Genomic DNA, 27,405 nt, shown 5'->3' with positions numbered 1-27,405 from the left:
TCATTTAAAGAGAAAAATTAGGTGATTTTAAATTTCATGACAACACATCTCAAAAAAGTTGGGACAAGGCCATGTTTACCACTGTGAGACATCCCCTTTTCTCTTTACAACAGTCTGTAAACGTCTGGGGACTGAGGAGACAAGTTGCTCAAGTTTAGGGATAGGAATGTTAACCCATTCTTGTCGAATGTAGGATTCTAGTTGCTCAACTGTCTTAGGTCTTTTTTGTCGTATCTTCCGTTTTATGATGCGCCAAATGTTTTCTATGGGTGAAAGATCTGGACTGCAGGCTGGCCAGTTCAGTACCCGGACCCTTCTTCTACGCAGCCATGATGCTGTAATTGATGCAGTATGCAGGTCTTCCCTGAAAGAGACGTCATCTGGATGGGAGCATATGTTGCTCTAGAACCTGGATATACCTTTCAGCATTGATGGTGTCTTTCCAGATGTGTAAGCTGCCCATGCCACACGCACTAATGCAACCCCATACCATCAGAGATGCAGGCTTCTGAACTGAGCACTGATAACAACTCGGGTCGTCCTTCTCCTCTTTAGTCCGAATGACACGGCGTCCCTGATTTCCATAAAGAACTTCACATTTTGATTCGTCTGACCACAGAACAGTTTTCCACTTTGCCACAGTCCATTTTAAATGAGCCTTGGCCCAGAGAAGACGTCTGCGCTTCTGGATCGTGTTTAGATACGACTTCTTCTTTGAACTATAGAGTTTTAGCTGGCAACGGCGGATGGCACGGTGAATTGTGTTCACAGATAATGTTCTCTGGAAATATTCCTGAGCCCATTTTGTGATTTCCAATACAGAAGCATGCCTGTATGTGATGCAGTGCCGTCTAAGGGCCCGAAGATCACGGGCACCCGGTATGGTTTTCCGGCCTTGACCCTTACGCACAGAGATTCTTCCAGATTCTCTGAATCTTTTGATGATATTATGCACTGTAGATGATGATATGTTGAAACTCTTAGCGATTTTACACTGTCGAACTCCTTTCTGATATTGCTCCACTATTTGTCGGTGCAGAATTAGGGGGATTGGTGATCCTCTTCCCATCTTTACTTCTGAGAGCTGCTGCCACTCCAAGATGCTCTTTTTATACCCAGTCATGTTAATGACCTATTGCCAATTGACCTAATGAGTTGCAGTTTGGTCCTCCAGCTGCTCCTTTTTTGTACCTTTAACTTTTCCAGCCTCTTATTGCCCCTGTCCCAACTTTTTTGAGATGTGTTGCTGTCATGAAATTTCAAATGAGCCAATATTTGGCATGAAATTTCAAAATGTGTCACTTTCGACATTTGATATGTTGTCTATGTTCTATTGTGAATACAATATCAGGTTTTGAGATTTGTAAATTATTGCATTCCGTTTTTATTTACAATTTGTACTTTGTCCCAACTTTTTTGGAATCGGGGTTGTAAATAAAATACACGGGCAAAAACAACCCAGGATTCATTGGGCAGCAACTTGATACTGAGGTCCTTTACCCTAGTCTGGCTAACGCGACTTCAAAGCTCTGCGAGCATTTGGTCTGGCAAAGATATTAAGCCCAACTGTTTCCCAGAGCCCGTGGTTGACCCGCCTCCCTGAAATACCTCAGTTTGCTACTGGTCAAAGCCAGAAAAGGCTGTGACGAAGCTTAAACCAATCACATCACTCTTTCCTCTGACGTACAGTATGTGAAGCGACGGAAACTGCTTGAGTAACAGGAAGAAGATAAATACCTCCAGGGCTGCTCTTTGCTCCGTTTTCAATGAGAACTTCCCGTTGAATGCTTTCAATACAGCATCTACCGCTGTGTCAAAGGCTTGCCACTGCTCCATGTTCGTAATGTTTCTAGTGAATGAAGCGCTTCCGGCATAGATTCTGTAAACAATCTATGGCTTCCGGTCGCAGTTCTACTACGTCACTGCCTTGAACACGCCTCTACCCAGGGCCGTTGGAGATGCTCAAAGTTGATTGGCTCCCGATTTTTCGGGAGCTTGGAAGAGCTGGAGATAGCTTGCCTTGCCAGACTAAGCTCGCAACAGGCCCTCGTGTTGCGTCATACTTAGGATGGGCAGGCCCAGGCTACCTTTACCCAGCCATTTTAAAGCAAAAAAAAGTTGCAAGCCTCCATACTCTTCCACACTTTCATCTGTTTTGCGGTGTAGAAGGATGTCTGCAACACCAGATAGTTCGAGATGTCGGGGAACTCGACTGAAGGGTAGTTTTCGAGATCGTATGACAAATCCTTCTTTCCCAGACTGTAGGGTTCGATTCCATTGCACCAATGACAGGAGCATCAGACATTTTCCTTTACATTACATTACTTTACAGGAATTTAGCAGACACTCTTATCCAGAGCAACGTACAACATATCCGGAGCAGGTAGGGGTGTGGTGCCTTGCTCAAGGGCGTTTCAACCATTCCTGCTGGTTCAGGGAATTGAACCTACAACCTTTTGGTCCCAAAGCTGGTTCTCGAACCATGAAGCCATGGCTTCCTCCAGCCCATGTGGTTATATCAGCTAAAGATGAATGACGGTTCTTGATCGGAGATCACGGCTGTTCAGCTTAGGCTTGTGCCCTTGCCCTTTTATGGACCGAAATTTCTCCAGATTCCTTGAATGGTTTAATGCGCCATCGAGAAATATCCAAATCCCTTCAGATCTTTTCTCCGAGATCCTCGACCCCTTTTTGCTCCTCAAAGACTAGGACTTTCCCGGATACTGATTTTTGTAGTAAATCATGATTACAATCATATGTTGACATCACCGGTTTCAAATCATACCTCATTACTTGCCCTAAATTGCCCCGTCCCGACTTTTTTTGGAATGTGTTGCAGGCCTGAAATGCAGTAATGGATGGATGTATATTAACATGAAGTTGACCAGGAGAAGAAGGAGAAAGAAAAAAAAAAAAAGAGAGAAATATCTCTGGTTCATACTGTATGTTTAAATTGAAATGAATAATTTTTTTAGTAAATGTGCCTAGAGAATGAAAGTGTGCGTTTTGTCTGTAGTGCGGGTGAAGGAGAACGACTTGCTCCCAGCTCTATTGGACGATTTCCCTCCTCTGCAGTTCTCTCCTCACACACTGTCCCGCATGTGGAAGCAGCAGCTCCGGCAGGTCGACCAGCTCGGTGCTATAGACCAGCAGCACAAACGCACACGCAAACACGCCAACCAGGTGAGAACAGCTTGCACGTACTCATTAGGGTTGGGTATCTTTATCGTTATACCCAACATGGTTGAATTCTCATATCTGTTTGGTCAGAAGGTGTTGATTTTTAATTTTATATAACAGGAGCTCTGACAGTAATTCCAGCTATAATTCAGTGCAGGATTTCCATCATGAGGAACTCCTTCGGATGCAGAACTTCCTGCTTTTTAAAAAAAAAATAAATTCCTTATGTTATGTTGATCATAGAGCTGTATTAGCTTTTTTTTTTTTTTTAAATCAAAATTCTGTTTATATCATTTTATTAAATACAGGAATGCATTTTTGATAGCTATTTTGTCACTGCTGTAGCAAGTTACGAGTGTGTGAAATATGCTACATAATATATCAATCCATATGTCAAAGCAACGGCCGTAAACGAGATTCGCCGAGACCTGTGCGAGACATCGCAGGGCGGAAGTAAAACGTACAGCAGAAATCAAAGCGGCCAACGTTGTCAAAAGACGCCCGCGCCCTCTTTCGAATGTTGACGTAATTAAGCCGGAAGTTTTGTTTGTTTTGATAGCAATCAGGAAAGGTTGGGGAAAAAAAAAAGTAGGCAGTAATCGTCATTTTTGTGCAATATTTAGTTTGGAAAACAGTTTTCAAAATGGCGGCGCTGACACTTCACGTTTCGAAGTCTCGCACAAGTCTCGTGACGATCGCGCGGATAAGCGACGCCTGCCGTCGACCAAACGAACTAAATTCAACACGGCTAAAAACCGAATAGGCCGATAAGCATAAGATTTAATTGCAATTAGTTGCCAATACGAGTCACGATATAAGGTTACGAAAACCGAAAACGTAACATGTTAATTAAGAAATAAAGCGAGTTTAAAAATGACCTCAGTTCAGCTTTCTACTGATGTGTTCAAGCTTGGTCAGTTTTTGGGGCTGCGTCTATGAGTGTAGTAGACACATCGACAATTTTGATTTATTTACAGCTAGAGGAGGCCCAAAAGAGACATGACTTGCTCATGGATATCCTCTGCAAAGAGCAGGAGCACAGTCGTCGCCTGGTGAGTGCATATGCACACGCACGCACACGATTTTAGTGTCTTTGTGAAGCAGCTACAACTGCTACATGATTTTAAAAATCACATTTTGAGTGTCTCGGTCTTTCGCAGAAGGATATCCGAGAGAGAATCCAGCAGCAGAGGTCTACGCAGAACAAGCTGCGGGAGCAGAGGCAGCAGGTGGCCCGCGCTCGCAAATACCACAGCGATTACCACGTGCAGCTGCGTGCCCGACTCCTCCGAGCCCGCACACGAGAGGAGAGGGTGAGTCACGCTTCAGCGATGTCTCCCTCTGTTCAGCGTTCCCAGTCAGGAGGATATGAGAGAAGGAATTCCCTAACTCAGCACTTCCTTATGTCTAATTTATTGAGTACTGACCCACATCTTGCGCCCTCACTGACTGTTAGCTTTGCTTGATCGGGCCAATGTCAGGATGAACATTAAAGGCTTCTAAATGTCCAGAAATGGTCTTATGATGTATGCACAGCCAATGCATCCCAAAATTGGCAGCAGACAGTGCTGCTAGCCAAGTACCCGTGGTACCATTTAGCTCCTGTTGGTTCAATTTCTGGTACTTGGGGCATTAAGAGAAGCTCTGATGCGTTGCGTTGTGTCTCTTTGTGCATGCAGATGTTGCGTCAGGTGTTCGAAGAGGGTCTGGAGCTGCAGAAGGCCCGTCTAAGGGAGCAGCGTACGTACGCTAAAGAACAGCGTCAGGAGCGCTCACGCAAACGCAAAGATGAAATTGAGGCCATGGAGAACTACTACAGGGACCAGGTAATTACTTGTTTCAGCAGTTTTCTGCAGAAAGTTTCACATTGGGTTGGGAATTGACGACGTCTCTACTTCCTCGTTATCTCGTCTCGTTCATTTCTCAATTTCTCTCTGCCCATCCAGTTTTCCATGCTGGCTGAAAGACTCGCCCTGGAGCGCCAGGAGATCCAGGTACGGAAGAAAGCCCAGGAAAAGGTGAGTAACGCTTTGCATAAAACCTTTCTCTTAATAGCAGTCACATACCCAGCACTTCAAAAAAAAAAAACAACACAATTGGACCTGCATGGTTGATCCATGAGCAGCGTTGTTGAGAAAACGGACATCTCTTTGAGCACGAAAGACCAGCGTTCCTGAATCCCATTCCATCTCATCCCATTATAGGGGTGGGTGATATTAGAAAAATATCATATGGTGATACTTGAGGACATTTTTTATGAGGCGCTATACGTATCACGGTATATAGCACAGTCCCTCCCTGTGTCCGAAATCGCTCCCTACTCACCATATAGAGGTTTTCGACCTGACGTCATAGGGTCACGTGATACTGTTTACGCCGCCATTTTGGAGGCCAAACAAAGCCACGCTTATCAGCAAACAACGCTTGTAATATCCATCTTCTTCATCGCTTACTTTTATCGTAGAATGCCTGATACGTGTTGTGCAGTTAGCTGCCACAACAGAAGAGGGGATAAACCTGGATTAACGTTCCATAGGTTCCCGGCCGATCGACAGCGTCGCGAAAAGTGGATCGCGGCGATCAGGTGAGAGAATTGGCAGCCCACCGAACACGCGCATTTGTGTGGCGAACATTTTGTCTCAGGTAACTTTTCCAAAAGTTTAAAGATATCATATGCGAGATAAATGACAAATTATATATGTCGCCTAGCACCTAGCCTACACGTAAGGCCTGTTAGGCGGTGTTCAGGCTACCTGGCACCTAGCCCCACTAGTCAGGCTACGATGGTTTCATCTTTATACATCCATGGTTTTATATACGTGAGACGGGGACCGCTCGGCCTCATCAATGGGGCTGCCTGGCACCGGGCTTCTTACTAGTATTTGGGCGGCTTACGTGTAGTCTAGGTTTAACATGCACGGTGCCCTCAGGCGAGGCAGAGCCATGTTGTTGGGTGGGTTGTACTTTTTAGATGTGAATATGCAATGGACAAAACTAGAATTCGATACTAGACGTATTAATTATATGTTTTTCTATATGATTAATGTAACACTCTCAACCTGGACACTATTTTTCTAACTGCAATGAATTTACTTTTATTTGGTATCACGTTGAAGTAGACTGTTATGGAATTTTTTTGCCACAAAATGTTGTTGGAAATCTTTGCATATGTTGTCATGGCAACCATTCACGATGTCGAGGTACTGAAGGTCCGGCAAATCACCGACACTACACCGTTGCAGTGGCATAAACAGGTGATTAGGTAACGAGTATGGGTCACGTATACCAGCCTCCGTCAATTTTTCGCGATATCTGCTCTTACTTTTACCATCGAGATGCTGTACGGTACACGACAGTGTAATGTCGCTCGATAACCCACATGTTGGGCTAGCAGGAGTCGCCATTGTTGTGACCGCCAAAATGGCGCCATCTACTTGTCGACATGGCAACGGTCACGTGGTGAGGACGCCATTTTGTAGCGCTGTCCGAAACCTTAGTGAGGATTATTTACATCCTATATAGTGCACTCAAAGTATCCCACAGAGCATCAAGAAAAGTAGCGTACAACCGATGGTCACTAACCAAAGCAATATATCCCATCATGCATTGCAGTCACGCTGAAAGAAATCTCATCTCATTATCTCTAGCCGCTTTATCCTGTTCTACAGGGTCGCAGGCAAGCTGGAGCCTATCCCAGCTGACTACGGGCGAAAGGCGGGGTACACCCTGGACAAGTCGCCAGGTCATCACAGGGCTGACACATAGACACAGACAACCATTCACACTCACATTCACACCTACGGTCAATTTAGAGTCACCAGTTAACCTAACCTGCATGTCTTTGGACTGTGGGGGAAACCGGAGCACCCGGAGGAAACCCACGTGGACAACATGCAAACTCCACACAGAAAGGCCCTCGCCGGCCACAGGGCTCGAACCCGGACCTTCTTGCTGTGAGGCGACAGCGCTAACCACTACACCACCGTGCCGCCCTCTGAAAGAAATCAAAGTCTCAAATTTGATTTCATAAAAGGCAGCGGCAAAGAAGAAATGATTCAGCCTTGATTTAAAAGAACTGAAAAATGCAGGTACTTTGTATTGATTAACATGGGAAATGCGCTCAGTATAATATGGATTTATCACAAAAATACATGTATGTGTTTATTATTTTAAAAACCCACCAGCCGACTGATCTGGCACGTTTTAATTGTGCGACAGTAAGTGACGTAAATACCAGCGCGACGGAGTAGTGTCCGAAAGCGTTTTTTCATTTTACCAATGAGCTCACTATTTAGTAATTCCCTATATAGGGAGTAGTGAACGAGTGAGCGATTTCGGACACGGTCTGTGTTGGTGTCCAAGCGGACTGTGGTATAATTTATTATAATATTAATGTTATATTGTCAGATTTGTCAGGCCCGAGCTGCTTTGTTTACTTTTTCATATCTGATGGTGTTGGGTATGGGCGGAATACGTTCAAAGGGCTGGGTTCCTATGCGGTATGGAATTTTTGATTTTAGTAATTTCCAGGTCTGGATAAGTATGGGAAAAGGAAACTCGACTCTGGGGGAAAATATTTCTGTTTCCAGACTGTTGCCCCTACCTTCTTTAAAAAAAAAAAAAGAAATTAAGCCAAAATATTCAAACCAGTGTGAGTTTGAGGTCGTTGAATTTAAGCAAGGCAAGACATGCGCACGGTATGTTTTGAGCTGATTTTCTGTGGTATCTGACGTCAGTACATTGGGCTACATTGTACCCCTGCAGTACTAAAAAATTTTTTTAAAAATCGGTGTGAACTAGAGTGTGGACCGGCCCGCATCCGACAGAGCGATGCTCGAAACCGACCCGAGTCCGAAAGGAATTGAGATATTTGTGCCCGACCGAAGCCCGAAGCCATTTAAATCACACTATTTTCATTAGCCTACTAAAGACCCATGTATGATATTTTGTGTGGAAAGTTTGTGTGGTTTTATCAACAAACTGAAAAGGGCATTTTGAGTCATCAACACCGGCGAGCGCTTTAAGCGCACGCTTGGAGCAAGTCTGCCAGGCTCATGTAGCCTACTCACTTAACCTAAGCAAACCAAAAATAACGGAACAGCAGAACAAATCCACAACATTCAGACAAAGGGTTCTGTTGACCTAATAAACACTAGGCCATTTAATGAAATTCAACAAATAATTGAAATGAAAATCCCGCTGTCTGTCTGCACCAAAATAACATAGCCACAATATTGCCGTAAAGCCATCACATAGCCTACAAATAGGCCTAACCAAGATATTATATGGGCCTAGGTCTGTATATTAAATTAACTTCTGCTCCCAGCACGGTAACAATAGCCTACTGGCCAAACATAAATGGTTTAGGGGGATTAACAAAAACACTCACCATTCAAACAGGGAATTATTTACATTTACATGAGTCCATCCAAAGATTATGCTAATCCATATGCTTGTGGAGAAAAAGGATTGCATCAACGGTGGATGGCTTCAAGGCTGTCCTCCTCTGCTCAATTGTCCTGCCAGCAGCGCTGAAGTTGCGCTCGCTGCTGCTGCTGGCTGGTACGGCAAGGATGCCGCGGGCAAGAACGCTGAGCTTCGGGTATTTATGTTGCTGATCTCTCCACCAGCCCAAAATGCACACTCAACTGTGCTGACCACGCTTTGTCGCTACATCAAATCCCGCGCACAGCTATGACGCGTATGAAGCGAAACTGGTTTTAAGTGACTGCTTTTAATTTTACACAGGGGCGGCACGGTGGTGTAGTGGTTAGCGCTGTCGCCTCACAGCAAGAAGGTCCTGGGTTCGAGCCCCGGGGCCGGCGAGGGCCCTTCTGTGTGGAGTTTGCATGTTCTCCCTGTGTCCGCGTGGGTTTCCTCCGGGTGCTCCGGTTTCCCCCACAGTCCAAAGACATGCAGGTTAGGTTAACTGGTGACTCTAAATTGACCGTAGGTGTGAGTGTGAATGGTTGTCTGTGTCTATGTGTCAGCCCTGTGATGACCTGGTGACTTGTCCAGGGTGTACCCCGCCTTTCGCCCGTAGTCAGCTGGGATAGGCTCCAGCTTGCCTGCGACCCTGTAGAACAGGATAAAGCGGCTAGAGATGATGAGATGAGATGAATTTTACACAGTCTTATCATGAGCATACAGTATGTCCAAGCCTGAGCATAACTTCTAAATATTTGTTCGGGTCCCGACGGGCTTCGATCGGGTTTCCATGCCTTGGTGTGAACGCACATTACAACACTACAAATGTAAGAATGGGTAACTGCGAGTTTTCTGAGAGCTGGCAAGTTTTGCTGGTGTTGTGGGGCCGCCCCAGGCGTGAATGATGGCAAATATTATGTGCGTGTGTGTGTGTATTTTGTCTTTTTGCTGTTTCTCTGTGTGGGTGTATGTGTTCTAACAGATGTGTGAAAATGTGTGAAAAATTTGAATATTGTGAAAAAGTTCAATATTTTCCATCAGTTATTTAAGAAAGTGAAAATGTTATATATTATAGACTCATTACATATAAACATGTTTCAAGCATTTTTCTATTTTAATTTTAATCAGTATGGCATACAGTACAAAAACATTAAAAAAAAAAAAAAACATCTCAAAATATTAGAATATTTTATTTCGAGTTTGAGTAAAACAGTATGAACACAGTGTATCTCTCGGTCTAGTTCAGCACACACAACCACAATCATGGGGAAAACTGCTGACTTGACTGTTGTCCAGAAGATGATCACTGATGCCCTCCACAAGGAGGGTAAGCCACAAAAGGTCATTGCTGAAAAGGGTGGCTGGAAAAGGTGCACAAGCAACAGGGATGGCCGCAGTCTTGAGAGGATTGTCAAGAAAAGTTGATTCAAGAACTTGGGAGAGCTTCACAAGGAGTGGACTGAGGCTGGTGTCAGTGTATCAAGACCCATCACGAACAGACATCTTCAAGAAAGGGGATACAACTTTCGCATTCCTAATATCAAGCTACTCCTGAGCCAGAGACAATGTCAGAAGTGTCTTATCTGGGCTAAGGAGAGAAAGAAATGGACTGTTGCTCAGTGGTCCAAAGTCCTCTTTTCAGATGAAAGTACATTTTGCATTTAATTTGAAAATCACGGTTCTAGAGTCTGGAGGAAGAGTGGAGAGGCACAGAATCCAAGGTGTTTGAAGCCCAGTGTGAAGTTTCCACAGTCTGTGATGATTTGGGGTGCCATGTCATCTGCTGGTGTTGGTCCACTGTATTTTATCAAGTCCAAAGTCAACACAGCCATCTGCCAGGAGATTTTAGAGCACTTCATGCTTCCGTCTGCTGACGAGCTTTTTGGAGATGCTGATTTCCTTTTCCAGCAGGACTTAGCACCCACCCACAGTGCCAAAACTACTACCAAATGGTTTGCTGACCATGATATTACTGTATTTGATTGGCCAGCCAACTTGCCTGACCTGAACCCCATAGAGAATCTATGGGGTATTGTCAAGAGGAAGATGAGAAACACCCAACCCAAAAATACAGATACGCTGAAGGCCACTATCAAAGCAACCTGGGCTTCAATAACACCTCAGCAGTGCCACAGACTGATCACCTCCATGCCACACCGCATTGATACAGTAATTCATGGTAAAGGAGCCCCAACCAAGTACTGAGTGTATAAATGAATATACTTTTCAGAAGTTGGACATTTCTGGATTGTAAAATCGTTTTTTGATTGATCTTGGGGAATATTCTAATAATTTGAGATACTGGATTTCTGATTTTCATGAGCTATAAGCCATAATCATCAAAATTAAAACAAAAAAGGCTTTAAATATTTCACTTTACGTGTAATGAATATAGAATATATGAAAGTTTACCTTTTTGAATTAAATTGTGAAAAAAAGGGAACTTTTTCATGGTATTCTAATTTTTTGAGATGCACTAGTAGTTGCCCTTACTTATGTGTGTGGCGCACTCACACAAGACCTCTTAGCCTGATATATACCATGTTTTATTTTCATATTTGAACGTGTGTATGGATGTCTGTGCCACTCAACCAGTCTTTGCAGCAGGATGCAACTGGTTTCCTCTGTTTCCATTGCTGTCTGTGCGTGTTTGAGTGGATGTGCTTATGACCGAAGGAGCGACATAAAAAGACCAAGACGGAGAGCGTTCTAAACTTTTTGTGACCAGTTATTTTATTCTCAGTTTTATGTTTTCAAAGTGCATTCTTTTAATTTACAGTGGATATATACAGTACAACCCCAATTCCAAAGAAGTTGGGACACTGTGTAAACTGCAAATAAGAAAAAAATGTGATAATTTGCAAATCATGGAAACCCTATATTTCTTTGAAAATAGTACAAAGACAGCAGATCACATGTTGAAACTGAGAAATGTTATTGTTTTTTGAAAAATATGTGCTCATGTTGAATTTGATGTCCGCAACACGTTTCAAAAAAGTTGGGACAGGGGCATGTCTACCACGGTGTTGCATCACCTCTACTTTTAAGAACACTCTGTAAATGTTTGGGAACTGAGAAGAGCAATTGCTGTAGTTTTGAAAGAGAAATGTCCCATTTTTTGCACGGTACACAATCAGTTGCTCAACAGTAGTTCGGGTCTCCTTTGTCATATTTTGAGCTTCATAATGCGGCAAATGTTTTAAATGGGAGACAGGTCTGGATTGCAGGCAGGCCAGTTTAGCACCCGGACTCTCTTACTACAGAACCATGCAGTTTTAATATGTGCAGAAAGCAGTTTGGCATTGTCTTGCTGAAAGAAGGAAGGCCTTCCCTGAAAAATATGTTGTCTGGATGGCAGCATGTTGCTCTGAAACATGTGTATATATCATTCAGCATTCATGATGCCTTCCAAGATGTGCAAGCTACCCAATGTCACGTACATTAATGCACCCTCATACCATTACGGACGCTGGCTTTTGAACTGTGCACTGATGACAAGCCGGATGGTCCCTCTCCTTTTTGGCCTGGAGGATGTGGTGTCCAAGATTTTTAAAAAGAATTTCAGATTTCGATTCGTCAGACCTCGGGACAATTTTCCACTTCACCTCAGTCCATCGTAAAAGAGCTCGGGCCCAGAGAAGGTAGCTGTGTTTCTGGATGTTGTTTATATCTAGTTTTAACTTGCATTTGTGGACGCAGTAATGAATGTGTCCGTGTAGAACGATGTCTGCAGCACCAGGTAGTTTGAGATGTTGAACTCAACAGATGGATAATTTTCCAATTCGTAGGAAAAAGCCACCTTCGTTACCGTGTAAGGTTCTATCCCACAGAGTGGCTTCTATATCCACTTCTTTTGAGTATTTCTTAGTTTTCATAACTCCCTTGTTTGCTGTACACAAACATGGCAGTAAGTTCTTGTGTTAAATCAACCAGACTCCACTTTTGGATATTTAATCCCTTGTGGCTGAGAATGCCCTGCATGCATGGTTGGGCTTCTGGCACATCCATACAGTTTTTTAAATACAATACCTACAATTAAAAACAGTTTCATTGCATTTATTTAATTCTTTGGCTCCCATCTGTCACAGGGCATCATGTTGCATCCCTTTAATACGCTTTACAATAGATTATTAAATTCTAATAGAATATCCATCAATTATCCGTAACCACTTATCCTGTGCAGGGTCACGGGCAAGCTAGAGCCTATCCCAGCTGACTATGGGGGAAAACCAGATCACCTGGAGGAAACCCACACAGACATGGGGAGAACATGCAGACTCCACACAAAGGCCCCCCATCGGCCACTCGGCTCGAACCCAGAACCTTCTTGCCGTGAGGCAGCAGTGCTAACCACTACACCACCATGCCACCCTATTCTAATAGAATAGAGGAGCCAAAATAATTGGGGATCTTTTTTTAATGGGCCTCGACTTGTTACAAGTACGAGTAGGTGGGTCTCAAAGCAGAAAAGGTTGAGAACCCCTGCACTAATGCACCCTCATACCATCACAGATGCTGCTTTTGAACTGTGCACTGATAAGCCAGATGGTCCCTCTCCTCTTTAGCCTGGAGGATGTGGTGTCCATGATTTCTAAAAAGAATTTCTACTTTTGATTCTTCAGCCCTCAGGACAGTTTTCTACTTCGCCTCAGTCTATCGTAAAGGAGCTCAGGCCAAGAGAAGACAGCGGGGTTTCTGGAGATTTTTTTTTTTGTAATATTATATAAATCGCTTTAACTTGCATTTTGTGGATGCAGTAATTAACTGTTTTCACAGACGATGGTTTTCTGAAGTGTTCCTGAGCTCATACAGCGATTTCCATTACAGACACATGTCTGCTTTGAATGCAGTGTCTCCTGAGGACCTGAAGATCACAGGCATCCAATGTCAGTTTTCAGCCTTGTCTCTTGCATACAGAGATTTCTCCAGATTCTCGGACTCTTTTAATGATATTATGTATCATAGATGATGTGATCCCCAAATTCTTTGCAATTTTACATTGAGGAACGTTATTCTTAAATTGTTGCACTGTTGGCCCAAGCAGTCTTTCACAGAGCGGTGAACCCCTCCCCATCTTCACTTCTGAGAGACTCCGCCTCTCTGGGATGCTCTTCTTTTTTTTTTTTTTTATACCCAATCATTTTACTGACCTGTTGCCAATTAACCTAATTACTTTTTTTTTAAGCATTACACAACTTTTTCAGTCTTTTGTTGTCCCTGTCCCAAGCTTTCTGAAATGTGTTGCTGACATCAAATTCAAAATGTGCATATATTTTTCAAAAAAAAAAAAAAAATTTCAGTTTCAACATTTGATATGTTGTCTTTGTACTATTTTCAATGCGATATAAGGTTTCCATGATTTGCAAATTATCGCATTCTGATTTTACTGATGTTTTACAGAGTGTCCCAACTTTTTTGGAATTGGGGTTGTATTAAAAAAAAAAAAAGTGTACATACCCTGTTAAAATGATATGTGTAAAAAAAAAAAAAAGAGACCATGACAAATAATTTCAAAACTTTTCCCACCTTTAATGTGAGCTGTACAATTCAAATGAAAAACAAACAAATCTGTTCGGGGGGGGGCATAAAAAATAAAAACGTACAATAAGCTGGTTGCAGAAGTGTGCACACTCTTAAACTAATACTTTTGTTGAAGTACGTTGTTTTTGAGAGAATTTTGAAAGAGATACGTTGAACACCCAAAAGGAATGTGCATGTATTAATAATAATAATAATAATAATAATATTGGCTTTTTTTGTGATTGTCAGATGTATTCCATCCTGAATGGAATACATTTGCTATACCACTCAAAGCCAGCCAATATTATTTAAATATTGTGTATTGTTTCCTATGGTGAAAGTGTAGAGCACTTTACAGGTCGTACAATACCACTATAATACAGCCTGACTTACAAACAGGGTCTGTGTGTTGTTTTGGCATGTGGAAATCTGCACGTTAGATGAGAACTGTAGCTCAGTGTAAACGTAGAGCAGACACAGCCGTAAGAGCCATATAAATCCTTTCGCCTTACATTCGTCGTCATGGTTTCCTTTCCCAGGCGCTGCACAAGATGAAACGGGAGCTGAGGAGCAAAATGGAGCGAGAGATCCGGGAGTTGCAGAAGATTATCATTCAGGACGACGAAGAAGACTACTTCCGTGAGCTGGAGGTGGAGCGGCTGCGTCGGCGCGTGCAGATGGCTTCCTTCCAGTACGGCACGAGCTGCACGTACTGACTCTGACAACAGGCCGGTGAGAAGCCTGATCAAGGGGAAACTCTCTTCCTCTCGGGACCACTCTCAACCTCCACTCTTCCTAACACCAGGCTGGAGGCATCTCCACCTGCCGTCACTGAGCTGGATGACTGCACAAGGGCTTCTGCTGAGCACAGCTCTACGAGTAGAGGAATCTCAAATGGGGACAAATGGCAAAAATCGATCACTTTTTTTTTTCTTTAAAGACATTTTGACCATCACAGTGTTTAGTTTGGACAGTGCACATGTACAAGAAATAGGTTTCAGTCGTAATTTTATTTATTGTCTATCAAAATAAATCCTTGAAAAAAGGAAAAGGAGGAATTTTAAGGTCCAAGCTGCAGCTTGTTACGGTTACAGTGATGGGTTTTATAAGCATATTAAGGCATTTGTGATGTAATTTATTGCAATATTTGATGCACAAATTAGGCGATGTGACAGTATATAGACTCTAAGGGTTAGGTTTCCCCAATATGCAACCAATGAGGATTATATATGTATAAAAAATATATATAAAATAATTACGACATTGCAATATATAGGAAAAAAAATGCCTTATGTCTAAATGCCTTAGCTGGAGCCTCCCTCGCCACATTATTACACTCGTACGCCGGAAACTGTGATTCAAACTAAACATTATGCTTCATACTTTTCAATCTCTCTGTTAATTTTTTATTATTTTTAAATACTATTCCACTCCTCAAGACATGACTGCAGTGGCATGTTGTGCAACAATGATTTACGTAGTGTGAAAATAACTTTTCTCTTTCGTTACAATGATGTAGCAGAGGTGGACAAAGTACCCAAGTTCATTACTTAAAGTGCCATTCCACCACTGGATGTATTCTTTGGCATAAAATACAATATATTTTATGACAACATGACTATACAGAGAAATCTTTTAGCTTCAAAATGATAAACACAATTTTTTGACAGCGACAAGTCTATTAATTTTGCGACCAAAGTCACCTACCCTTTTAATTTCCGCGCGGTAGTGAAACGTGATGTCATCGGCAGGTTCCCCTTCTTGTGTACCACGTCACGTGTGACAGATTATCAGCAATGGCGGATAGAACGCGATTTCCACTTGTCGATTGCTGTGCCGATATTCACCATCGACCGTCTCCTTTGGGCATCACTTGCTATTTTCCTTCGCTTCTTTTCCGAAGCTGACAATCGCGTTCCATCCGCCATTGCTGATAATCTGAAGGGGATAATACAAGAATGATGATAAACAAGAAGGGGAACCTGCCGATGACATCACGTTTCACTACCGCGCGGAAATTAAAAGGGTAGGTGACTTTGGTCGCAAAATTAATATACTTGTCGTTGTCAAAAAATTGTTTATATCATTTTGAAGCTAAAAGATTTCTCTGTCTAGTCATGTTGTAAAATATATTGTATTTTATGCCAAAAAAATACATCCAATGGTGGAATGGCACTTTAAGTCAGAGTACAGATCCCGCTCGTCAAACGTTACTCCGATACAAGTGAAAGTTGTACAGTCAAATTTTTACTTAAGTACTGAAGTACTTGCTTTTAAAAATACATTTTCTGTCAATGCTTACAAAACCTAATGACTGGATTTACTGACTAATGGTGATGATACACGGGGCAACTTTTTGGGCAATGTTGCCGAGCAATGTTGCTGGCAACGGGCAACTAGGTGAGACACAGGGCAACTTTTCAGGGCAACTAACAATGGGCAACAACAGTTAGCAACGGCAGTTTACAGTTAGCTAAAAAAAATCGATGTCTTAATTTTTGCTGTGACCATTTAATCAAGCTGTCTGTTGTTTTTTAGAGCTTTGGTGAGGTAAATTCCTCCATATAGAATATTAAAATAACTTACCGGCGTAAAAACAGATGAGTCTCTCCATCTCTTCACTCCACTGACACTGAGCGGCCGCCATATTTGTTTGAAATTTCTGATCCGAACCTCACCGGAGGTCACATGACTCGATACTCACGTTCTGATTGGCTTATCTCAAAAAGTTGCCAGAGATTATCAAAACCATTCAGAAAAAACAATGTTGCCCAATCTCAATAGAAAAGAGTCAAAACGCAATTGCCGGGCAACATTGCCCAAAAAGTTGCCCCATGTATCGTCACCATAACTTGTAGAACCTGTAGAATAAACACTAGCAAACTCTTTACAAACTCAATCATATTGGGTTGCTAACGATACTAGAAAATAAATATTTCTACATTGTTTGTTTATTTGGCAAGATTATGCTAAAACATGTATTTCTGAAAGGACTTCGGATAAGTTATTCATGTTAGCGTAACTCAGTGTTTACATGCTAACTGTGTCCAAGTTAACTAGCTATGTGTTAGCGTTAGCCGTGGACAAGGCTACGGCAACTTGGTGGGAAAATCCATAGAAAGTCATTCGACTAGCCAGACTACATAGCTATTGCAACGTTATCGTTGGCTCTAAAAGCACAGACAACCTCATTGCAAGCTTTCTCTTGGAATAAAATGTTTAGATACGTTTACATATGCTTCCGCAGGTTGGACGGCAAGTTTTTGTAGGCCATGATGTGGTTCGTTTTCGGCAAACATTTTAAAATGAAACGAATCTTTAATCCTTTCCCCAGAAGAACCACCTCCTTCCATTCTGCCATCAACTGATCTTGTTCAAATAATGCTGCTGAGAAGTCATTGATCTTGATTTTATATGGTCTATGGACGTGACCCGAGTGATTACTGATAGGCTGTCTCAGTGTCACGTGCGCAAAAACCAATCACGTTTTAGAAAAGAAAAGAACCGCCACTTTCAAAGCTGCTTCATAGTAACGAGGACCTTGATTAGAAATGTAGTGGGGTGAAAAGTACGATATTTGCCTTTCAAATGTAGTGAAGTTAGTCATAAGTTTCCAAAAAACAAGTATAGATACTTCGTTACTGTCCATCTTACTGTCCACCTCTGCTACGTAGCAAGATGACGATCTTGTCCAGCATTCACACGAAGACGTGAAACCAGGCGTGACATTAAAATTGAGATTTTCTCCAGTTACCAATAAGAGTGTCAAAGTTCCTTGTGCCAATCCTGAAGTCCGAGACGTCCCAAATTATCTACCGTCACAGCAACACATCCTGACTGTCTTTAGTTCCCGTTCAGCAGTGTTGACTTTATAACAGTTTTCTCATTTGCTGGGTTTTATTATTGAAGTCGAACAGATTTTAAACTAAAGTAACCGTTTAGCTGCTATTGTTTCTTACTGGAACTTAAAAACCGCTGGTCAGGCCACACACAAGCAACAAGTGTCTTGTCCTTGCGAGTGTAAACACAGGGTTACTGTACTGTTTAATGCAAAATGATGTTTTTCTATTGTAAAACTGTAACTCAGATCAGCTTCATGTAGCTTTTGAGGCATATTTATTAAAAGAAAACTGGCACCTGTTCAAGAAAACATGATGCATGTGGACACTAAATCACTGGATGTCTTTGAGAATGGTTCTGGATCTGTATGTGGATTCGCGTGTATGATGAGTCCTCCACCTCAAACACACTGAACCCTTTACTTGCTGCTAACACAGAGTCTTCCTCCATCACTAAACTGCTGACGCAAGCCTAAATGAACCGGTTTGTTTCTTTCCTTTTAGTGTTGATTCGAAAACAAAAAACAATTTGATTGCGCACCTTTCCACCCTTACGTGGACCGCTGATTATTACGTGGCTGTTAATAATGATCTGCAAATCCTTTTAATTTTATTTTTGAATTTCTCATTGCTGGATCGGTCTTCCTAAGTGTGTGAAACATGTTTGTCATAATTTAAATATTTATTAAATTGCACAAACTGATTGATTTTTTTGCTCATTGCATTCATTTACATGCTTTAGTGAAACTGTTAATTACCATATTTTCCAGAATATAGAGCTCTTTACATCGTGCCCACTTGTAGGAGGTGCTACAAATAATGACGGTGCATATTTCTTTTATAGAAATTTAATGTCCTCTGGATATTTTGCAGGCTAGCCTTCGCTCCCTACGACCCTCACCGGTTCACCAGTTGTCCTTCCTTGGATCACTTTTGGTAGGTACTAACCTCTGCTCTGACCTAGTCATCTAGTGATTACAGTTCGGCCCACCAAGGTGAAGGAGACTGTCATCCGAGACTTTCTGTTTGTTGATGACTGCGTCCTCAACGCCTGTACAGAGCAGAAGACGCAGCACGAAATGGACTGTTTGTTTTTTCACAAGCCTGCGACAACTTCGATCTCTCCATCAGCACGCAAAAGACTGAGGTGATGTATCAGCTCACACCTGGGAAGCCTGACCAAGAACCACTTTTTTACAGTGAATGGGCAGAACATTAAGGCAGTAGACAAATTCATTTACCTGGGCAGCACCCTTTCCAGAGCAGTGAACGTAGATGTCGAGGTGAACAACAGGCCTGCGCAGCAAAGACCAGCGCTGCTTTCGAGAGACTTCGTGAGAACGTCTGTGAACGGAGAGGGCTCGGCCTTACCACAAAGCTGAAGGTCTACCATACTTTACACCTGTGAGACCTGGACTGTCTGAGCTGCGTAGTTCGTTTTGCTGTAATCACTTCCACTTGACAAAATCCCGCACATGGAGATCCTAATATGGGCTGGACTTCCCAGCGTTAACACACTTTTTTCTCCAGAAAGCCCAAACCAGATGGACCGGCCATGTTGTCAGGATGCCAGACTGCCCAAACAGTTATATGGAGAGCTGTGCCAAGGCAAGCACTCATCTGGGGGGAGGGGACAGAAGAAACGCTTCAAGGACAATCTCAAGGTGTCCTTAAACTCTAGAAATTGATCCAAGTTGCTTGCTCAGGATCATCCAGCATGGCGAGCAAAGTGGCATATGTGCACCAGAGATGAAATGCATTGCTGCTGCGCAGAAGGCTAGAACTATCGCCACCTCCACTACAGCACCTACCCATGGGTGCCCGACGTGTGGGTGTACCTTCAAAGCCCAGCTTGGGCTCACAACCGCCACCCACCAAATTGAAGTCATGGTCATCTTCAACCCCGAAGGACAAACATCACAGTGTGGCCTTTGTCCAAGTCACTCAATCTGTAGGCTTGTCGAGTACATTTGCAATATGCATTTTAATTATAGGCGCAAAATTTTTTTTTTTTTTTTTTTTTAAAGCCTAATAAATCAGAGAGTTTGATTTCTTTTGAACACATACCTAGTTGCCTAAAGAGTACTATAACATGAGTAATAAATAAGAAAATTTGAAAGATCCGGTGTGCCTTAATGTGGAGATATGGGGTGCCAAAGTTGCTCCCTAAAGCACGTTTTTTTTTTTCATGATTTTCAGCAAGCCATAACTTGGCAAATATTGAACTGTGAACTTTTCTATTTTAGTATTTAAAGGCGTCTGGCATTGAAGAACAATCCTTGAAAATTTTATGCATCTTGCATAAATAGTTTAAAAGTAATGACTTATGGAAGTTAGGTCCGTTTTCTGTAGCACGCATTTTAACAGTGAAATTGGGTCCACTATCTCACAGAAACTAATGAAGGTACAAGCCTAAAGTTTTGTACACTATTTATTGGGCACACTGACAATATTTCCTGAAAGTATGAAGCAAATCTGAGATGGTCAGTGGCGAGGCCTCTGGTGATTTGGGGTGGAATTATCCTTATCTGTTAAGGATTGACTAGTGGATAACAGGTTCTCTTTACACTTTGGGAAAACTGAATCTACATTGTTTGACTCTAAAAGTAACTTGAAGAAAAATTTGAATTTAGACAGTGTGTGTAAAAGTATCGAAATCAAATATTACTCGAAAGTTAAATATTTAGGTGCAGAGCTGGACCGATTCTTAGATAGAGAGGCAATGGCTGAAAAGGTACCGAGTAAGGTATATGCTAGATTAAAACTTCTGTATTGAAAATCAAAAGTTTTAGATTTAAGAACTAAGAAACTGTTAGCATCAGCACTGGTACAATGTCACTATGATTATGCCTACTCTTTCTGGTACTCAAGTTTAGAGGAGTTTATTTTTAAAAGGGACAGTGTACAAATTAAACATTATCCTTGTGGACAGATGTCTGTACCAGGTTCTAGCAGTACATGCCAATTTCTGCCTGTAGTCCCTTGGCAGGTGGATGTCTCATCTCATTATCTCTAGCTGCTTTATCCTGTTCTACAGGGTCGCAGGCAAGCTGGAGCCTATCCCAGCTGACTACGGGCGAAAGGCGGGGTACACCCTGGACAAGTCGCCAGGTCATCACAGGGCTGACACATAGACACAGACAACCATTCACACTCACATTCACACCTACGCTCAATTTAGAGTCACCAGTTAACCTAACCTGCATGTCTTTGGACTGTGGGGGAAACCGGAGCACCCGGAGGAAACCCACACGGACACGGGGAGAACATGCAAACTCCACACAGAAAGGCCCTCGCTGGCCACGGGGCTCGAACCCGGACCTTCTTGCTGTGAGGCGACAGCGCTAACCACTACACCACCGTGCCGCCGAACTGGAATATTGACTGTTTGAATTTGGCCAGAGAAGGCTGCAAAAATGGCGGTAGTGTCTTTGATGCTGAATGTTTTCAACCCTGGATATTGTGCTCCTCCAGTCCCGACATTGAATACTGCGCTGACCACAAATTAGAAAAGTGTCTTGAAAATGATAAACGGTAGCGATTGATGGTCTAATTTATTGTAAAAATGTTAAATGAGAATATAGTCACTAATTTGTAAGACTCTTTGGACTTGTCCATTTGTGTCTGAATGAGCGAACGTTCTTTCTGGTCAATTTATTTCACTGCCAGTGAGAGCTGCATATATATATATTAAAAAAGAAGGCAAATAAGTAATGGGTAAAAGGGGGTCAGCTTATCCTCACCTTTATTTTACATGTAAGGGTAGCATCCAATTACTGTACAGACTGTGTGCTTCATATTTTTTGATGGTTATGTTAACTTCTCAAGTGGGAGAAAGGTGGCCATTTTGGAAAGCCATAGGTTTATCGATGGCGTCTGAAGAGATGACTGTAAAAGTAAAAAGACTAACAGGAGCAGCACACGTACTTGGAGGTGATCAAAAGTATTTTCCAGTTGGCTATTAAATAAATATAAATTGAAAATGGTGTGTATATAATTTTTCTTAAAATACAGAATGCATTTTTTTCTCCCCAGGAAACTTTTTTTTTTTTAATCGATTTTCATGAAAATTGAAAAAAAGATGAACGTTTAAAGGTGACATGTTGTGGAAACCTTTTTTTGGCTTTTCAAATGCCTGTGACTTGGGGACATACTGGGCTTTTCTAAGGCCCTGTCCACACGGCAACAGATTCAAGTGAATCTGATAAAATTGTTTATTGTTTCGGCCTGGCGTCCACACGGCACCGGCGTTTTGGGTGCCCCAAAACGAAATCTTTTGAGAACGGATTCCAGAGTGGAAAAATCTGGCAACGGAGCCGTTGCAAAGTCGTCTGGATGAGTAGAACGGATTTGTTTACGATGACGTCACAACCACATGTGCTTCACTCCGGGTAGAAGTGTAACGAACTCGATGCGAATTGTCAACAAATCCTATAACTTGGTTCATGAAACGCGCTTACAAAATATTTTCACTGTGAAATGATTGTGTAATGGTGCAAAGTGAGAGAGAGTGAGTGAGAGAATAGCCCTTAGGGCAGAGTCAATCCCGCCAGCAAAAATAGGGGAAAAAAAAAAAAAAAGGAGCGATCTTACCTCTTCAGATGTTTATTTTTTGGGGCTTTTTCCACCTTTATTGGATAGGACAGTGTAGAGACAGGAAATGAGCGGGAGAGAGACGGGGAGGGCTCGGGAAATGACCTCGGGTTGGAATCGAACCCGGGTCCCCGGATTTATGGTATGGCGCCTTATCCACCTGAGCCACGATGGAGGCTCCTTGGTTCTCATGTTCCTTCCAGAACAGGTTGATTTATACAGACATCATGTGACAGATCATGTGACACTTTGATTGCACACAGGTGGGTCTTCATCAACCATGTGACTTATGAAGTGAATTGGTTGGATCAGCTCTTATTTAGGGGTTTCATCTGGAAGGGGGTGAATACCTATGCACACTCCAGATTTCTTTTTTTTTCCATCTTATTGTTTGCCACAATAAAACAATTTGCACCTTTAAAGTGGTAGGCGTGTTGTGTAAACCAAATGGTGCTAACCCTCCAAAAACCCATTTTAATTCCAGCTTGTAATGCAACAAAACAGGACAAACACCAAGGGGGATGATTACTTTTGCAAAACACTGTACCTGGAAGGAAGAAGTGGAAATGTCAAGTGCACGAACCTGAATCTGCATGTTCTTCCAGTGTCTGGTAAGCTCTTGCTGGGTCTTGAAAACCCAGAGGAGAGGGTGTAAATCTTGGGCCGGGTCCTACCCGTATCTGCAGCAGGTCTCCAAGGTGAACATCCTCTGTAGTCTTGGTTGTAGAACTGGTTCAGTGTCTGCATCTTCATTTTCCTCTTCTGGGGGTGGGTTTCCCAAAAGCCTCTTTACGCTAACAGCATCTTAACTTGGAGTGTGTTCATTGTGATGCTCGCTCTACCATTTAACGATGATCTTTGTGCTGTGATGCTTTTGGGGAAACCCACCCCTGACTTGAGTTCAAGCATACAAGACTGTAATCTAGGCATAGAATCCATTTCTTACCTCTGAGTTTAGCTACAACTCCACACGTCTTAGCAGTGAGGCTGTGAATGACTGACTTCTCATTTACAGATGTTGGTCAGTCAGAACAAAGCTGGTTACGTACTTGATATTTAAAAGCACAGCTGCAAAATCAGCCTGTTTGTCCTATAGGGTTTTCATACCATGCTAAAACGCCATGAAGGAAAAAGTACCAAGGTGTTTTTTTCCAATAAAAAAAGGAAATAATTGAAGTGTATGGCATGTCCCCTTTCAAACATGACTTGGATCTGACCTGGATATATTCCATCCAGTCAATAGTAGAACATTTATGCAGGAACGCCAGGTAATTTATTTTATTTTTTTAAATCAAATTGCTGTTTTAAATCTTTCCTGAATGCACCTCAGACTGTGCTAAAAATCTTTACTTTTATAACTAATTACGCTTTGTTGAAACAGACTTTTTGTAAAATACATTTTGGTTTTGTGAAGCAGGATGGAGTGTTTAAAAATAAATAAATAAAGTTAATAGTTTGTCGTGTTATCAGCAAACCGCAAAGCCCCCAGTCCTGAAACCATTCCCGGTTTGGAAAACTGAAAAACCTCTGTGTGTTCCAATGCACAGACACCGGAGCTCCCTTGCAAAACTGCAAAATTAAAATCTTCTCAAAGAAAATCAACACTTTTTTTTTTTTTTAAAAGCTGTTTATGTGGAGTGTCCACATTAGCAGTCCCTGAGAACGAGTTGTTAACGTGGAAATGCAAATGTTTTCGAACAAGCACATTGAACAAGACCTGTCAAGGCTGCTGTTCGAGATAACTAACCATGTTCTGACCAATCAGAATCCAGCAGTGCGGTGGAGTAAATACTGAGTCAAATCAAGGGGCGAATAAGGCTACATCCACACGACAATGGCAACGAGATGTTATTTAAAAAAATATCGCGACCAAATGGGCAACGATCAGTAAAATATCAGGTCCATATGGCAACGCAACGCTTGCTGAAAACGATGCAATACACATGCCACACCTCTAGGGGCGCTGTAAGACGGTCCCTTCGGAGACACCAGAACAATAGAAGTAGTAAGGACGCATGCGCATAAACTACTATGCGCGAGACTTCATATTAGCCACAAAGTCAGAAAAATCTGTTCGTAAAATTACATTATAATGACCAAATACAATGAAAAGTATTTTTCCAGTCTCACCTGTGAAAGGTAATCCCATGTGATCTCGTTTGGATGGTAAACCTGTTGGTACAGTTAAACGCAGCTAATCTTTATTCTCCGCTTTGACCTATCCAATATGGCGGCGAGGATGACGTATGATTCTACGCGGAAGGCGGCGTCTTTAATGGTCCGGAATAAACTGAATGCTACACGTTGATGGATTAATTTGTTGTTTCTCACCTGTGAAAGGTAATCCCATGTGATCTCGTTTGGACGGTAAACCTGTTGGTACAGTTAAACGCAGCACATGAATCTTTATTCTCCGCTTTGACCTATCCAATATGGCGGCGAGTATGACGTACGATTCTACGCGGAAGGCGGCGTCTTTAATGGTCCGGAATAAATTGAATGCTGCACGTTGATGGATTAATTTGCTCTTCTACGCCCTTTTTAAAGAATGTATTGTAGGACTTAAACCAACATCTGAAGAGGTGAGATCGCTCCTTTTTTCCCCTATTTTTGCTGGCAGGATTGACTCTGCCCTAAGGGCAGAGTCTCTCTCTCTCTCTCTCACTTTGCACCATTACACAATAAATATTCACAGTGAAAATATTTTGTAAGCGCGTTTCATGAACCAAGTTATAGGATTTGTTGACAACTCGCATCGAGTTCGTTACACTTCTACCCGGCGTGAAGCACTCACAGTCATGTGGTTGTGACGTCATCGTAAACAAATCCGTTCTACTCATCCAGACGACTTCGCAACGGCAACGTTGCCAGATCTTTCCACTCTGGAACCCGTTCTCAAAAAGACTGTGTTTTGGGCACCCAAAACGCCGGTGCCGTGTGGACGCCAGGCCTAAACGATAAGCAATTGTATCGGAGTCACCTGAATCCGTTGCCGTGTGGACAGGGCCTAAATCTACAGGACCTCGACTTCACCTTCATGTGTTTAAAAGAAGTGACACACGAGCTGTGCTGTTAAACCAAAACGCTGCCGAGGCGAACAGCTCAGACTTTATTGCTTGTGTTTGGAGGCGTCCAGCAGGAACACACTCTCTCTCTGCATGCCCTCTTATGTACAGACAGATAATGAGCTCGCAGAACAGCTGCAGCAATAAATACAAATGAAACGAAAAGTGAAATACTCAACAAGCTTATTTACAAACACACGCGCTGTACATACTGAAGCGTGTGTGCACACGCATCCAAAACACTGATTCAAACATCACACCAAACCCAGATAAAGTGAAAAATGCTAGAAAGGCAACTGCTGTGACGTGAGGGCGCAGATTGTCCAAACTGCGTGAACTTGGCTTCCGTTCATGGTGGCAATAATTGCATAATTCTAAATAACAATACTGAACAAACAGATGGTTGGTTATTTGAAAAACGTAAAAAATCTGAGGATTTTTAAATGCATTATGAAACCTTTTCGAAGCACTCACCAGCGTTAATATAAAAAACAAAATTTATACTTCATACTTTATAAGGCACCCTTATGAGCATACTTAAGGTTTTTCGAACATATATGGATTAAATATAACCTTGGGAGTATCGATGCTACAAAAAAGGACAAATGTTATAAGCTCTAGTCATATAAAAGGTTAAAAAGCATGTTATATACATGATGCATTAACTTCAAGCAAAGATTCGGTGAAATGTGTATATACTTGCAAACCCAAATACAGATTTTTTTTTTCCTAAACGTAGCCAGTCAGCGGAGACGTGTTTGTTGCCTGACGTTTGCTTCGTTGCTTTTGCACTCGAGCTACAATTGATCTAGCTAATAAGTAATAGTCTAGCTCACCCAAAACCTTTAAAAAATAAAAAAAAATCTGTAAACCCAGCAGATGTGGTTTCGAACAGTGTGACTTTTTTTTTTTTTTTGAATATTTATAGATGACAATGTTTTGACTGTCAAGATGGTGACTGTAGAATTATGGGGCAGCCAACTTGGATACAGAATAAAATAACTTTTTTTCCTGAGTTTGAATTTGGAATTGTAGACAGATGGATAAAGTATTTTTGCTTTGTACATAAATCTGTAACCAATCCTGTTATTTGAATAATTAGCTTCATGATATTTTGAAGCAAATGTGAAGATCTGGGCATTGTTTGTTTGATTTTTCGGTGAGACCCCAGTCCATTACTTATGAGCTACATGAAATTAAATTCGGTTTTATTTGTATAGCACGTTCAACAATAGACATGGTCACCAAAGCAGCTTTACAGCAATCCGGTTGTAGATTTACATGAACAAGCCAAAGACAACAGTGGCAAGGAAAAACTCCCTGAGACAACATGAATATATTTTCAGTGGAACCAGACTCTGACACAGGATACCAAGGTTACAACTTATTACAGTATACAGATGTAGAAGAGTCCTAGGATGAGCACGGGACAGTATTTATGATTACAGCAGCAGTTCTTGGATACAAGTCTTCATTAGATTTGCAGAACCAGTCCAACACTGAAGAAGCAAACGTCAGACTCCAAACATTGCTCCGCTGACTGACCTAAATTGATGAAAAGAGCGGGGAAACATGAGAACTGTTCTTTGGAACGCATTTTAACCCAAAACGCTAATGGTTGATGAATGAACAATGCTGGCAACCAGTTCGGTCTTATTAACACAGAAGACTGCTGGCCAACCTCAGTAACAATAACAATAAGGGGGGGGGAAAGAGAGATCTCGTCTCATAAAAATGAACAAAAACAACCCTACATGACCTGAGGTTAAGTCCTGAAATAG

At 42.1% G+C, this 27,405-nt stretch overlaps 2 protein-coding genes across 3 annotated transcripts in view; one reads left to right on the top strand and one right to left on the bottom strand.

The window, feature by feature from the left end:
• The window catches only part of LOC132884898 (centrosomal protein of 95 kDa-like), a 71,377-nt gene extending 55,626 nt beyond the window's left edge, over positions 1–15,751 (top strand). Inside the window, exons 16-21 of the mRNA XM_060918945.1 lie at positions 3,017–3,183; positions 4,158–4,232; positions 4,341–4,493; positions 4,860–5,006; positions 5,127–5,198; positions 14,667–15,751. Coding sequence (XP_060774928.1) covers positions 3,017–3,183; positions 4,158–4,232; positions 4,341–4,493; positions 4,860–5,006; positions 5,127–5,198; positions 14,667–14,843 — 791 coding nt within the window. The 3' untranslated portion in view covers positions 14,844–15,751. The remainder of the gene's footprint in view (positions 1–3,016; positions 3,184–4,157; positions 4,233–4,340; positions 4,494–4,859; positions 5,007–5,126; positions 5,199–14,666) is intronic.
• Positions 15,752–25,626: 9,875 nt separating this feature from the next.
• The window catches only part of LOC132884897 (E3 ubiquitin-protein ligase SMURF2-like), a 210,884-nt gene continuing 209,105 nt past the window's right edge, over positions 25,627–27,405 (bottom strand). For both annotated transcript variants that reach the window (XR_009654501.1, XM_060918944.1), the window contains one exon: positions 25,627–27,169. Coding sequence is in view for 1 of the 2 variants with exons in the window: in XM_060918944.1 (XP_060774927.1) it covers positions 27,139–27,169 (31 nt within the window). In the remaining variant the exon portion in view is untranslated. The remainder of the gene's footprint in view (positions 27,170–27,405) is intronic.

The sequence above is a fragment of the Neoarius graeffei genome, chromosome 4 (assembly GCF_027579695.1).
Source record: "Neoarius graeffei isolate fNeoGra1 chromosome 4, fNeoGra1.pri, whole genome shotgun sequence".
Classification (NCBI taxonomy): Eukaryota; Metazoa; Chordata; class Actinopteri; order Siluriformes; family Ariidae; genus Neoarius; species Neoarius graeffei.
Note: the sequence above shows the minus strand (reverse complement) of the source record. Positions and strands in the feature narration are given on the sequence as shown.